The following is a 13163-nucleotide window of genomic DNA, read 5'->3' as shown; positions in this document are numbered from 1 at the left end:
ACTCACTCACACACACACTGTCACACACTCATAAAAACGCTTTTTTCTCTCTCTCTCTCTCCCTGGGGACGGGAGGGGAGCTCTCATCACCTTTTGACCTCTGCTCTCTCCTTACTTTTCTTCTTCTTTTTTACTATTATTATTATTACGCAGCAACAGCGGCGAAAGTAGGAAAATAGGAGGAAATTTCTAAAAAATAGGAAAAGTAGGAACGCTGCGAGGTCTGCAGCTTTGTTGGATTTTGAAAGTAGTCGACTTTCCCATAATATTTCACTTGAAAGCTTCACTTAATTTCTTCAAAGCTATCAGTGGCCCTCCTCTTCATCACTTATCGTGGCTCCCTTTTCATCTGTGGATCTCCCACCCCAGAATACCACAGGACTATACGGCCTCAGGTTGAGAACCATTGCCGTAGAATATTGCCAAACGGGGGGGAAATCATTTTTATAGTATTTATGCGTAATTGTTACATAATACAGCTGATGCCGGTTATTACAACCTCACGTTACAGCAACCATTCCATTATAACGATCGGTAAAACAAGCCTAATATGTTTCCATATAACTATTCTATACGTTTTTCTTTCGATATAACGTCCATTTTCCGTGGAACGAAGGGTGCTATAACGAGCCTCGACTGTAATTACTCTGTTGCAATGACGCTGTGTAAAGGGGGGGGGGGGCTGAAAATTCATGTTTGGCCGGAGCTGGACAAACGGCCCAGGCCTCCATCGTCTGGTGAAAATTTCAGATACTATTTGAAGCAGTCGACGCTCGACGGCACCCGTCACTAAAACGGCCCCACGTTATAGCGAACATTCCATTACAACGATCGGTAGGGTAAATCCCGAATATTTTCATACAACGACTATCACATATTTTTTACTTTCGATATAACGACCCTCCCAATATAACATCCATTTTCGACGGGACCGATGGAGTCATTATATCGAACGTCGACTGTACAGACAAATTTTCTGTTTAAAGAGAGTCGGGGGCCTTCATCTTATTGGAACCCATGGGTTCGTGTACTACACATGGATTACCATGGTCTTCAAATGTTTTGCCCTGGCTCCCGAACATTTCTCTCACTTGTATCTTATTACAGTATTTTTCTTTCTTCTTCCTCTCAGAAGAAACTGACAGAGTCGTCGGAAAGATAGCACTCGTCTCAGCTGTAGTGTTGGCTTGCGTCACAAGGAACGTACACATTTGAATTTCAGTGATGGAAATAAATCGTGAAAGTAAGTACCATTTTTTTTCTGACACTCTCACCTAATTATATATATATATATTTTTATTAAAAAAACATATTGTTACGGACTTCCGACGATAGATGGCGCAATTTGTTCGATAGGAATATCGATGACACCGGTTTCGGTTAATTGAACGAATGCACGATGGGTGGAGAACTGGCAGGGCGTGTAGAGAAAAATCTAGAAAGTCCCGCCCTCCATGCGGTAGCGCCGCCGACTAGGAAACTGTGAAATAGAATTTTGTGGAATGTTCTTTTTCTCGAAGTTTCTATTCGGGTTATAAATACCGTGGCGTTCACAAGATGTGACCCAAATAGGTTACCTCGTGTCTAAACAGACGGCACTTTGTCGAGCTCAATTTCAAGTTGGCATCTCTCAGCTTCTGAAGGACTTTGCTCAAATTCTCTAGATGTTCCGAGAATGTCCTTCCCACAATGATTATGTCGCCCAAGTACACAAGACACGATTCGTAAGACAGTCCATGTAAAACGGTCCCCATCAATCGTTCGAAAGTAGCTGGGGCGTTGCAGAGGCCGAACGGCATCACCTTGAACTGCCACACTCCTTGTCCAGTAGTGAAGGCCGTCTTTTCTCGATCGTTCGGGTGTATTTCCACTTGCCAATATCCACTATTCAGGTCCAGGGTAGAGAACCACTGATGTCCGGAAAGTGTGTCAAGAGTGTCGTCGATCCTTGGCAGTGGATAACTGTCTTTCTTGGTGACGTCGTTCAATCTTCTATAGTCGACACAGAATCGTGTGGAACCGTCGTTCTTTCTCACCAGCACGATCAGCGATGCCCATGGACTCGCTGATGGCTCGATGATGTTGTTGACTTGCATTTCCTGTAGTAGTTTACCAACTTCTTCTTGTTTTGCAATCTCGAAGTCTTGTGAAAAATTATCCGGAACAATTTGGTGTCAGAAGTGGGATAATTCAAGACTTGCATGAAGACAAGAAGAATGGACATGGATGAAATGCGAGAACAGCTGAATCTACTGATTTCTGTGATGGGCCAAATGAAATCAGGCATCAACGATGTCAACACGTCCGTTGCTGCCGTCAAAGGCGATGTCAACACGTCCATTGCTGCCGTTAGAGACGATATCACAAACTCCATTGCTGCCGTCAAAGACGATGTCACAAACTCCATTGCCGCTGTCAATACGTCCATCGCTGCCGTCAAAGACGACATCACCGCTGTCAATACGTCCATCGCTGCCGTCAAAGACGACATCACCGCTGTCAATACGTCCATCGCTGCCGTCAAAGACGACATCACCGCTGTCAATACGTCCATCGCTGAAGTCAGAGAAGATGTCGCCGGCGTGAAGAGAGACATTGCCATTGCTATCGCTGGAGTAAAGGACGACATTGCCACTGCCGTCGCTGAAGTAAAAGAAGAGCTCTCCGAGGAGATGAACTCCGTCACTGAGAGGGTGAGCGTGGTGGAGGGAGCGGTGAACGCGGTCGACGAGAAGCTTTCAAAGCGAATAATAGAGCTGGAAAAGAAAATTCCAGAGCCAGCTACGCTTTTCCCGGACGCTCACCAGGTCCTGCCAGCCATATCTGACGTCAATCAGCCGAACATCAAGCCCTCGACGTATGACGGCAGGACATAGTGTACGATTTACAGGACCCAGTTCGAGATGATCGCTTCTGCGAACGGATGGGACTGTATGCTCAAGGCCTTCCACCTAGCTGCCTCTCTCCGAGGTGAAGCCGCCGAGGTGCTTCAGACGCTCGCCGCCGAGGACCGATCCAGCTATGAAGCCCTGACGAGCGCACTCGAGCTGAGGTTTGGAGAAAATAACCTTAAGGACTTCCACCGACTTCAGCTCAAGACCAGGCAACAGAAGGCTGGCGAAACGTTGCGAGAATTGGCCATGGACATCGAGCGACTCTCGCAACTGGCATATTCCTATTGCCCGCCGGACATCAGGGACGGACTGACCCTGCAGTGCTTCGTCGACTCCGTCAAGGACCCCGACATCCAGCAGGCGTTACGTCTGGGGGAATACAAGGACGTCAAGAGTGCACTTGTCTACGCCATGAAGTACGAAGCAGCCCATCAAGCTTCCAGACGCGAGCGACGAATGGTCCGCGGTGCTGTTGCGGAGGACCCTACGGTGGACATCATCAGGGAATTGAAAGAATTCCTGAAAAGTGCCAGGGATGACCGTGAAGAACGGAAAGACAAGCCCTCGGTGTGCTGGAGGTACAACGAGGCTGCCGGAGCTCCGAGCCGTTAAACTGAAACGCGGCCATCTCGCGGGGCGGAGGTAGCTGCAAGGAGGAGATGCCCCATCAAGTGTCTACCATATCTCGCAGCTGAGCGGCGGAGACCATGGAATTTACGTGGAAGGTGAAATTGACGGATTTCCATGCCGGATGGTCGTCGACACCGGAGCCAATGTGAGCATCGTCCGAACCGATGTGGCTCAAAAATTCCGACAACGACTCCTATACGTGGCACCTTCACTGACGTTACAGACCGTTACCGGGGACAAGATGACCGTGCATGGGAAGATGGAAGCATCGGTGAAATTTGCTGCGGTCCCCTATCGTCACACCGTCTTCGTGGCTGACATTCAAGACCCATGCATTATCGGATTGGACTTTCTCAGGAAATACGGTATCTCCCTGGATTTGAAAAATAAACCAGCTGCGGACGCCAAAAGAGCGTGTCGCCCTCTTTGGGTACGAAAGCGAAGAGATCCGTCCCCGCTTTTTCTCGAAGTTTCTATCCGGGTTATAAATACCGTGGCGCTCACAAGATGGCAGACTCAGAGAGGTTAGACAAGGCTAAAGAGACTCGAATAGCAGATTCTATTGCTGAAGTCAGTCGTGATTTAACTTTGCGAGAAAGTTGTTAGCTCTCTGATTAGCTTGTAAATACGTTCTGTAAATAAATCTGTGTTTGTCCGTCGAACCACTTCTTGTTTTGCAATCTCGAAGTCTTGTGAAAAATTATCCGGAACAATATATATATAATTTAAAAAAATGTGCAATTAAACGGTGTTTCAGAAAATACAGTGGCGCACTTTAGTAATAGTGGAAAAGCAGACATGCATTTGATTTACGAAGCTGCGAACGGAAGTACCACAGAGGCAGCACGAATGTATGGTGAGCGTTTTCCCCCACAGGCGGGTGCCAAATCCGAAACATTCGCGCGCTTGCATCGGCAGCTGTGCGAAACAGGATCCGTTATTGCTTTCCGGTCTGATGCAGGTCGCACAAGAACTGCCAGAACAGCGGGTGTGGCATATCGCCAACTACAAGCAGACGAGCTGTGGGCCTTATCCTTGGTATGCCACAATCTGCGACATGGCGGGTGTTGAAGGGTGAGTGGTTGCACCCATACCATTTTCAACGAGTCCAAGCATTGAATGAAGATTATGCTCGTCACGTAGACCTCGCCCGCTAGCTCCTACAGCAGAGTACATCACGCCCAGATTTTGCGGTAAGGGGTCGTTCAAGTATTACGTAAGCAAATTTTTAGCCATTTTTGACCCCCTTGTCAGCAAAATTTCGTCATCAGCTCTGCCCCTCTGAATCCTACTCCCTCTTGATCAGAAACGTACACGGAGTGGGGGGGGGGGGGGGCTCGTGCCCCCCTCCCACGATCAAAAAAATATTATTATTTTTTTTTAAATTTGAAATTTCGGTAGACCTTTATATGTAGTTGTAATCAATTGCAATGTTATTTGAAGGCTATGAATTCAAACATATCTTTAATAAAGTCATTGCGACCTACCCTCTATCTAAGCCATATAATGATAAATCACATAAAGGCCCGCGGACCAAATATGGCCCCGCGGGGAGGGGGGTTATCTCATGCGGCTTGCCCTCTGCAAACATATATTTGTAAAAAATCACCTAAGCGGCACATTTTCAGATCAGTTAAATGACCCTGGGCACAGTTCCAGAACACTTAAGTGATCCGTGACACATTTAGAGATCCCTTGAGTGACATGTGGCGTAGTTTTAGAGCACTTAACGGGGCCCCAGTGCGGTTCTACATCACTCTACAAGTTACGAGTGATGCTGCACACATTCTCAGATCATCTAAGTGATCCGCGGCATATAATTACGGATCACTTGAGTGATGCGTGGCATAGTTCCAGAGCACTTAAGAGGCCGTACTCATTTCCAGAGCACTTAAGCGGCTCAGACACATTTCCAGATCACTTGGATCCTCGAAACATTTAGAGATCACTAAAGTGGCTCTGTGGGGCACTTATCAATAGGGGGAATGTTACCACAAACTATCGAAAGGTTTTTCTCGTTTTTGGCGCACCAAGTAAGATGCCATTAAAAATATTTAATATTTTCATAACGGGTGGTTGATGACGTAATCATTATCCAACCCCCCCCCCCACCATTGTCATCAAAAGTCAGAAATCGGAACCCCCCTCCCATCGATGATGACGTAATACTTGAACGGCCCCTAACTTCTTTTCTCCGATGAATGCATTTGCGCACGAGATGGTGTATTTAATACCCACAATATACATGTCTAGGCGTCTGTAAATCCACATGCCCATCAGTGACGCTTCTACATCAATGTTAGGGCAGGAATCATCGGTGACCACCTAATAGGACCGTATCTTTTGCTGGAACGCCTTGACGAGGGCAAATACCGGACGTTTCTGCAAGAGGTGCTGCCAGACTAGCTGGAGGATGTTCCATCTGTCCTCCGGCCACGTATGTGGTTCCAGCACGATGGGTGAGAGGTACGGCTTTATCTGGACGTCACTTTTCCAAACCGATGAATCGGGCGAGGTGGTCTTCTAGCTTGGCCATATCACGATCACTCGATCTCTATCGTGCTTTGATTTCTTTTTGTGTGGACAGCTGAAGAGTCTGGTGTATGAGACTCTCCTCTTTACTGTGTGTGTAAGGGACCTAACCGCAAGACTCGGCTGCTGCTGGAGAATTTTCGCGATATGCCTGGAATATTGCAGAGCGTTCTCCAATCCCTCCATCGCTGCCGTTCTTTTTGCATCACCGTTGGCGGTCCTTGAGCTATTGTTCTTTTGAGCAATTATTGTAAATTATTCATTAAAAAAATTCGTTTTTAACATATACGTTATTCTTGTATTCCCCCCCCCCCCCCCGTATCCTCGGTTTTACTATGTTGCGCCGTGTAGCACGTTTGCATTTCATTTTAGACCATTCTTTGATGAAAATTGTTTGTTTTTGTGTGTACTATCAGCTCTTGAAGTTTTCCCATCTTTTCTGAATCACCCTGTATATTTTTAAATATTTGATCTATTTGTAAGGGCACGGGCCTCCAATGTGTACGCAGTGGGTTATCACATGGCTAAAATTGGACCTCACACTTACTACTTCTACAGTCAAATCGCGTTTTAACGAATACCGATATAGCCAAAATCTCGTTTTAACGAACACTTTTCTAATCCCCCAGATAAGCTTACATAGGAACAATCCATTAAACTAAAATTCCTTTATAACGAAATTTCGTTATAGCGAGGTGATTTCTCCGGTCTCTTGGAGTTCGTTATAACGGGATTCGACTGTACTACTGAGGGTTGGATTTTTTGACATGACAATCGCAGGGGTGCAACAGCTGCGCCAAACTGCACCGAAACGGTTCTCTTGCTACACGGTGCGCCAAGGCGCCGAATCCCTGCGCATTTGCGCCAATTCTTGTTTGTGGTTCGCGGGGTTACCGCTAATGCACTGTAGTACGTCAAATACCCTTAATTTAGGAAAAAGGAGCATGAAAATTTTGTTCACGGGACCGTCCTTTCCGAGACACGGAAAAAAATACGGGGGCGGGAGAAACTTCAATTTTTCTCACTTCCCGCCATCTACCACAATCGCGTTATCTCGTGACCTCGGAAAGTAGTTCTACTACCTTGAAGTATAAAGTCCTGGGGGTCTGTCACGCTCATGTCGTTATGCTCGCGTTTCAAACGTATTTGGGGTTTGCGGTGCATTGTGGGATAGATTTACGTCACCATCGTAAAAGGCGTGGCTAACGAGAAAGACAGGGCTATGGCACGCGGAGCAGAAACGATGATCCAAACGATTAGGACCAACTGGGTCCTAACTTTCTTCCCTGTTCCTCAAGCGCACCCGTAGCATGGCTTTCTTGCAACACATCCACTGCAATAACCAAGTTCTTCGAATGTTCTCTGCGATCTTTCGCAGCATATAAATACGCATTCTGTTTGCAATATATGACATGTTATGCCCCAAACAGTTTATAAAAAAAACAATGATTTAACTTTAACGGAATATTAAAAGCTGCTTCCACAAAATTCTTTCTACACAAATTTGAATGCCATTTCCTCTCAAATTTGGATAGTATTATTTTCTTCTCACTAGATAATTACTGCATATACTGTTCCGGATAATTTTCTACAAGACTTCGAGATTGCAAAACGAGAAGCGGTTCGACGGACAAACACAGATTTATTTACAGAACATCAATTTACACGTATTTACAGGCTACTCAGAGAGCTAACAACTTTCTCTCAACGTTCAAACACATCTGACTGAATCTCCTTGTGCCTGTCTAGCCTCTGTCAGTCTCGTCTAAGTCTGCCATCTTGTGAGCGCCACGGTATTTATAACCCGGATAGAAACTTCGAGAAAAAGAACATTTCACAAAAATTTTATTTCTCAGTTTCCTAGTCGGCGGCTCTACCGAATGGAGGGGCGGGACTTTCTAGATTTTTCTCTGCACGTCCTGCCAGTTCTCCACCAATCGTGTCTTCGTGCGCATAACCGAAACCGTATCATCGATATTTCTGAACGCCATCGAACAAATAGCGCCATCTACCGTCGAAAGTCCGTAACATTGCCCTTCTCTTAGAATTGTTCGACCCGACAATTCAGTCCTTAAATCGGCTGGTTGTCCCGGCGGTAAGAGGCCAGTCTGTTGAAGTGGACCACCTTGCACTTCGAGGATGGCGTTTTCTGGATCCGGCTTACGACGTCTTGCGGGAGGTCCTCGGTAGCGGTCGCAGGATGTTCGGGGCGATTCCTTTGCAGACGGCGCAATTCTTGCACCACTCGTGCACATCGGTCCTGGATTTGTCCCAACAGAATCGTTCTCGGACCTTCTGGAGAGTCTTAATCACGCCGAAATGTCCACCGGTCGGGCTTTCGTGCAATTCTTTCAGCACTTCTTTCACACGGCTCCTTGGCAGGACGAGTTGCCACCGGAACGTCTTTCCATCCACCGACTCCCATCTGCGGTACAGCACGCCATCTCTCATCTCCAGAGAGTCCCATAGTGCCCAGTATCTCTTGGTCGTCGGACTGGAAGAGGCAACGTCCTGCCATGTTGGTTTACTCCCGGTGGATTCTTTCAGGTCCATTATCGGCCGAATGTCGGGATCTTCTAGCTGGGCCTTCCTGGTATTCTCGTCGCTCCAAGGATCGTCATTTGAGACTTGAGATGTTATCTGTCTCACTATAGTTCGTTTCAGGTTAACTTTGCAGTGAACGGGAAGCTACGAGGGAACCGCTTCACTCGTTGCTATGGGAACGAAAGCCTCTTAACCAATGCATAGCTGCCAAGTCTCCCGAATTTTTCGGGAATCTCCCGAATTTTATCTTCATCGCTCGATCTCCCGAAATGTTCTTAAATCTCCCGAATTTTTACGAAAATCACAAAAATCCCTAATTGTCCCTAAAAATTCCCTACTTCATTAAAAAAATCCCCGCTTATGAAAACAATCCCTAAGGAATTTCTTGTGGGGCATGAAGCCTCTTTTTTTTCCCTTTCGAAATGACGTCACACGTCGTAAATGGGGAAATTCCTTTTTTAAGGAAGTTTTACAAACCCTCTGATGGTAACAAGACAGTTGTTTGTCTTATCGTGCAGGGAAATGGCTTAGCAGCCAATAGTCCTGGATAATAATTGAAGATTATGGTGATGCACATGTGGTCAAAATTTCTTTTGTTGAAGTTACGTACGTGCGATATAACAAAGCATGAATAATGATAAGCAAAAACATATTTAATCAATTTTAAAGATACTTATTCCGATGAATTTCCTTTCATCAAACGCTCCAGAAGAGGGCCGACTTTTCCTTTTTGTACAAGTTGTGTTACGGACATCGGTCATGGAAAGACTGCCATCATCAGTCGTGAAGTGAAAAAAAAACCATCAAGCAAGTGTCACAAAAAATCAGTGTTCTTCAAAAATTGACGGTGTTTTCCTTCATCTTCCGATGATTTTGGGGTCATTCGCGCAGAATGTTTGTTCACAGCGTTTCTGATTGAACACAATATTTATTTTTACATCATTGTAGTTTTGGCCTCCAATTTCACTTGTTTTTTGCGTAGGAATTTTATTCCCAAGGGTTTAACTTCCATGTGTGTAAAATCCCTATTTTAATTTGACTTCAGTTTTTGAGTAGGGATTTTATTCCTTACGCTTCAACTTTTATGTTTGGAAAATCCCTATTTTATTTGGAAAAATCCCTATTGTATTTATTAGGGAGTGGTTTTAGCATAAAATACGGGTGTGCGCGAAAATCTCCCGAATTTTCATTTTCAAAAGTTGGCAGCTATGCCAATGTATCGATGCGCGGCCTTGGTAAGGTATGGCCGATTCTCGCCAATCTCACTGAGAAAAATGTTTTTTTACGTGTAATGTAATGAGTGTAAAAAAATTGCACAGTAAATTAGTAATAACCATAGAATTAAAAAAAAACCACTGCCGATATTTTCAGAAATTAAAGTGAGATTTTTGAAATAATTTTTTTTTTGATTAGAGAGTTTTTTAAAATTTAGAAAAATAATTATCTTACATCAGCGCGTCACTTACTCTTCATTGATTTATTTATTTATACAATATTGTTGGCCCTTGGGCCTATACAAGAGGATGCGATTGAGAATGACAAAGATATTGTTTGATGTTGGATAAAAAACTAGTGATAGAGGGAGATTCAACAATAGAGCTTGGGAGTTTGTTCCATTCACCAATGGTATGAGGAAAGAAGCTGTATTTAAAGCAGTCAGTGGAAGCAAAAATAGGTTTTATTTTAAGGGAATGGTCGAGTCTTCTAGAGATGTAGGATGGTTTGGCTAAGATACCAGAAGTATCCATGTTGAACTGACCATGGAAAATTTTATAAAGCAATGTTAATCGAGAGATGAGACGAAGAGTAGAGAGAGGGAGGAGATGAAGTTCATTTTTAAGTTCGGACACAGAAATGAAAGATGACCAGCAGTCGTGAACAAATCGGGCGGATTTATTTTGAATTGATTCAAGTTTATCTATATTACTGGAGGTGTAAGGATTGTTGCTTGCTGATGCTTTGAACTTGTGGTTGCTTGCTGTGAAGTTGTTGTTGCTTGCCGTGAAGTTGTTGTTGCTTGCCGTGAAGTTGTTGCTTGCCGTGAAGTTGTTGCTTGCTGTGAAGTTGTTGTTGCTTGCTGATCGTTAGAAGTTGTCTGCTGATGCTTTGAAGTTGTTGTTTCTTGTTGATCGTTGGAAGGCTTGTGGGCATTGAAAGGCAGGTCATCACCGCAGATGTAAGCCGGTTTGACTCTGTCTATGCTTACAGATACTGGTCGACCTTTTATTAGTATTTGGAACACCTTTTCTGATCTTGACAGTACTTGGTAAGGTCCCTCGTACGGAGGTTCTAGGCCTTTCTTCACTCTGTCCGTGCGGAGGAAAACATATGAGCAAGACAGCAGGTCCTTGCTGACAAAAACAGAATGTTTTCCGTGGCGAACAGTCTGTCTTGGGCTTAAATTTTCCATGGTGGTCTTCAACTGATCAACGAAGCTTGATGGATCTGGGTGATGACGACTAGGTACGAAAAACTCTCCTGGCAGCCGTATAGGTGCACCATACACCATTTCCGCAGTTGTAGCTTGCAAGTCCTCCTTCCAGGCGGCTCGAAAACCCAACAGAATCGTAGGAAGTACTGTTAGCCAGCGGTTAGTTGCATGAGCCTTGATAGCAGACTTAAGGTCTCGATGGAAGCGTTCTACTTGACCATTTGCTTGTGGATGGTATGATGTGGTCCTCTGGCGATTGGTTCCCAAGAACTTGGTTAGAGCCTTGAACAAAAAGGACTCAAACTGGACACCTTGATCTGAGGTGATTCTGTTAGGTGAACCGAACCGAGCAACCCATCCAGAATAGAAAACCTTGGCCACGGTATCAGCAGAGCTATCCGGCATAGGGAAGGCTTCAGGCCATTTAGAGAAGCGATCCACACAGGTGAGGCAATATGTGTAGCCTTCTGATGGAGGCAAAGGGCCTACAATATCAATGTGGACATGTTCAAACCTGGCATCAGGTGGTGAAAATTCCCCATGTGGGCTCTTCGTATGCCGACTCACTTTAGACTTCTGACAGTTAATGCATGTACGTGACCAAGTGGTCACGTCAGCCTTCAGTGCGGGCCACACGAAACGCTCTTGAACTAGTTTCACAGAGGCCTTCACTCCAGGATGTGACAGTCCATGCAAGGCAGTGAAGATGTCCCTACGCATCGAGGATGGAACCAGTGGTCGAATGCGTCCTGTAGAGACGTCACAGTACAGCTGAAGCTTTGATTCATCAACAGGAAGAGAGTGGATTTTCAAGGAAGTAGATGAAGGATTGGTGAGTAGTTGCTGTATACCCTCATCTTTGAGTTGTTCCTCTGCCATTCGTTTGAAGTCGGTGGGAGATGGTGTGTCTATGGAAGATATGGATATCCGAGACAATGCATCTGCCACAACATTTTCTGCACCCTTGATGTGTCGGATGTCTGTGGTAAACTGGCCAATGAAATCCAAGTGTCGAAGCTGACGAGGTGAGCATTTGTCAGTAGTCTGTCTGAAGGCATATGTGAGAGGCTTCTGATCCGTGTACAGGACGAATGAATGGCCTTCAACCATGTGCCTGAAATATTTGATAGCAGAGTAAGCTGCCAACATCTCTCGATCATAGGCACTGTAATTCTTTTGTGCAGGAGATAACTTCTTGGAGTAGAACCCAAGTGGCTGCCAAGATCCTGACACACGTTGTTGCAAAGTTGCGCCCATGGCAATATCGGAAGCATCTACCACAATAGCCAAAGATGCTGCTGCCACTGGAAATGCCAAAGCTGTTGCATCTGCCAGATCCCGCTTAGACTTCAGGAATGCTTCATCGGCTTCTTTGGTCCAAACGATCTTCCTCTTATCGTTTCGCTTGGAACCCGCTAGAAATTTATACAGGAGCGCCTGCGTCTCTGCTGCTTTTGGAACGAAGCGACGATAAAAATTGAGAAGGGCCAAAAATCGTCGGAGCTCTTTGACTGTGTCTGGCTTTGGGTATTGAGCGATGACCGACACTTTCTCAGGAAGAGGTGCAACGCCAGTAGCAGAGATCAAATGACCCAAAAATCGAACTGATGGTTGCCCCAGAACACATTTAGCAGCATTGAGGCGAACTCCGAATTCGGAAAAACGTTTGAATACTTGTCGCAAATGTTCCTTGTGCTCTTCAGCGTTTGTAGATGCCACGAGAACATCGTCGAAATACGGTACACAAAAGGTGAAACCCTGCAACACCATATGTATGAACCTCTGGAATGTTGCAGCTGCATTCGACAGTCCGAAAGGCATGAAGAGAAATTCGAATAGCCCGAATGGTGTTGTTACGGCTGTTTTTGGAATATCCTCTTGTCTCACAGGGATTTGATGAAAAGCTTTTGCGAGATCTAGGGTGGAGAATATTTGTTTCCCCTCTAGCACCTGGAGACAGTCCTGGATGTGCGGAACGGGATATCTGTCAGGGATAGTTGCAGCATTCAGTCTCCTGTAGTCGCCGCATGGTCTCCAATCGCCGTTGCACTTGGGTACCATGTGCAGTGGGCTTGCCCAGCAACTTTGAGATGGTCGGCAAACGCCTTGGGCAACTAGATGATCGAATTCCC

General features: G+C 45.5%; 1 protein-coding gene across 1 annotated transcript in view; it reads left to right on the top strand.

Annotated features, from left to right (window-relative positions):
• The first annotated feature begins 1164 nt into the window (after positions 1-1164).
• Positions 1165-13163, top strand: part of LOC149079624 (poly(A)-specific ribonuclease PARN-like) — a 101734-nt gene continuing 89735 nt past the window's right edge. Inside the window, exon 1 of the mRNA XM_089240434.1 lies at positions 1165-1243. Coding sequence (XP_089096560.1) covers positions 1225-1243 — 19 coding nt within the window. The 5' untranslated portion in view covers positions 1165-1224. The remainder of the gene's footprint in view (positions 1244-13163) is intronic.

Source organism: Pholcus phalangioides, unplaced genomic scaffold (assembly GCF_987345545.1).
Source record: "Pholcus phalangioides strain wild (caught in Gottingen) unplaced genomic scaffold, Ppha-v1.0 ptg000012l_1, whole genome shotgun sequence".
Classification (NCBI taxonomy): domain Eukaryota; kingdom Metazoa; phylum Arthropoda; class Arachnida; order Araneae; family Pholcidae; genus Pholcus; species Pholcus phalangioides.
Note: the sequence above shows the minus strand (reverse complement) of the source record. Positions and strands in the feature narration are given on the sequence as shown.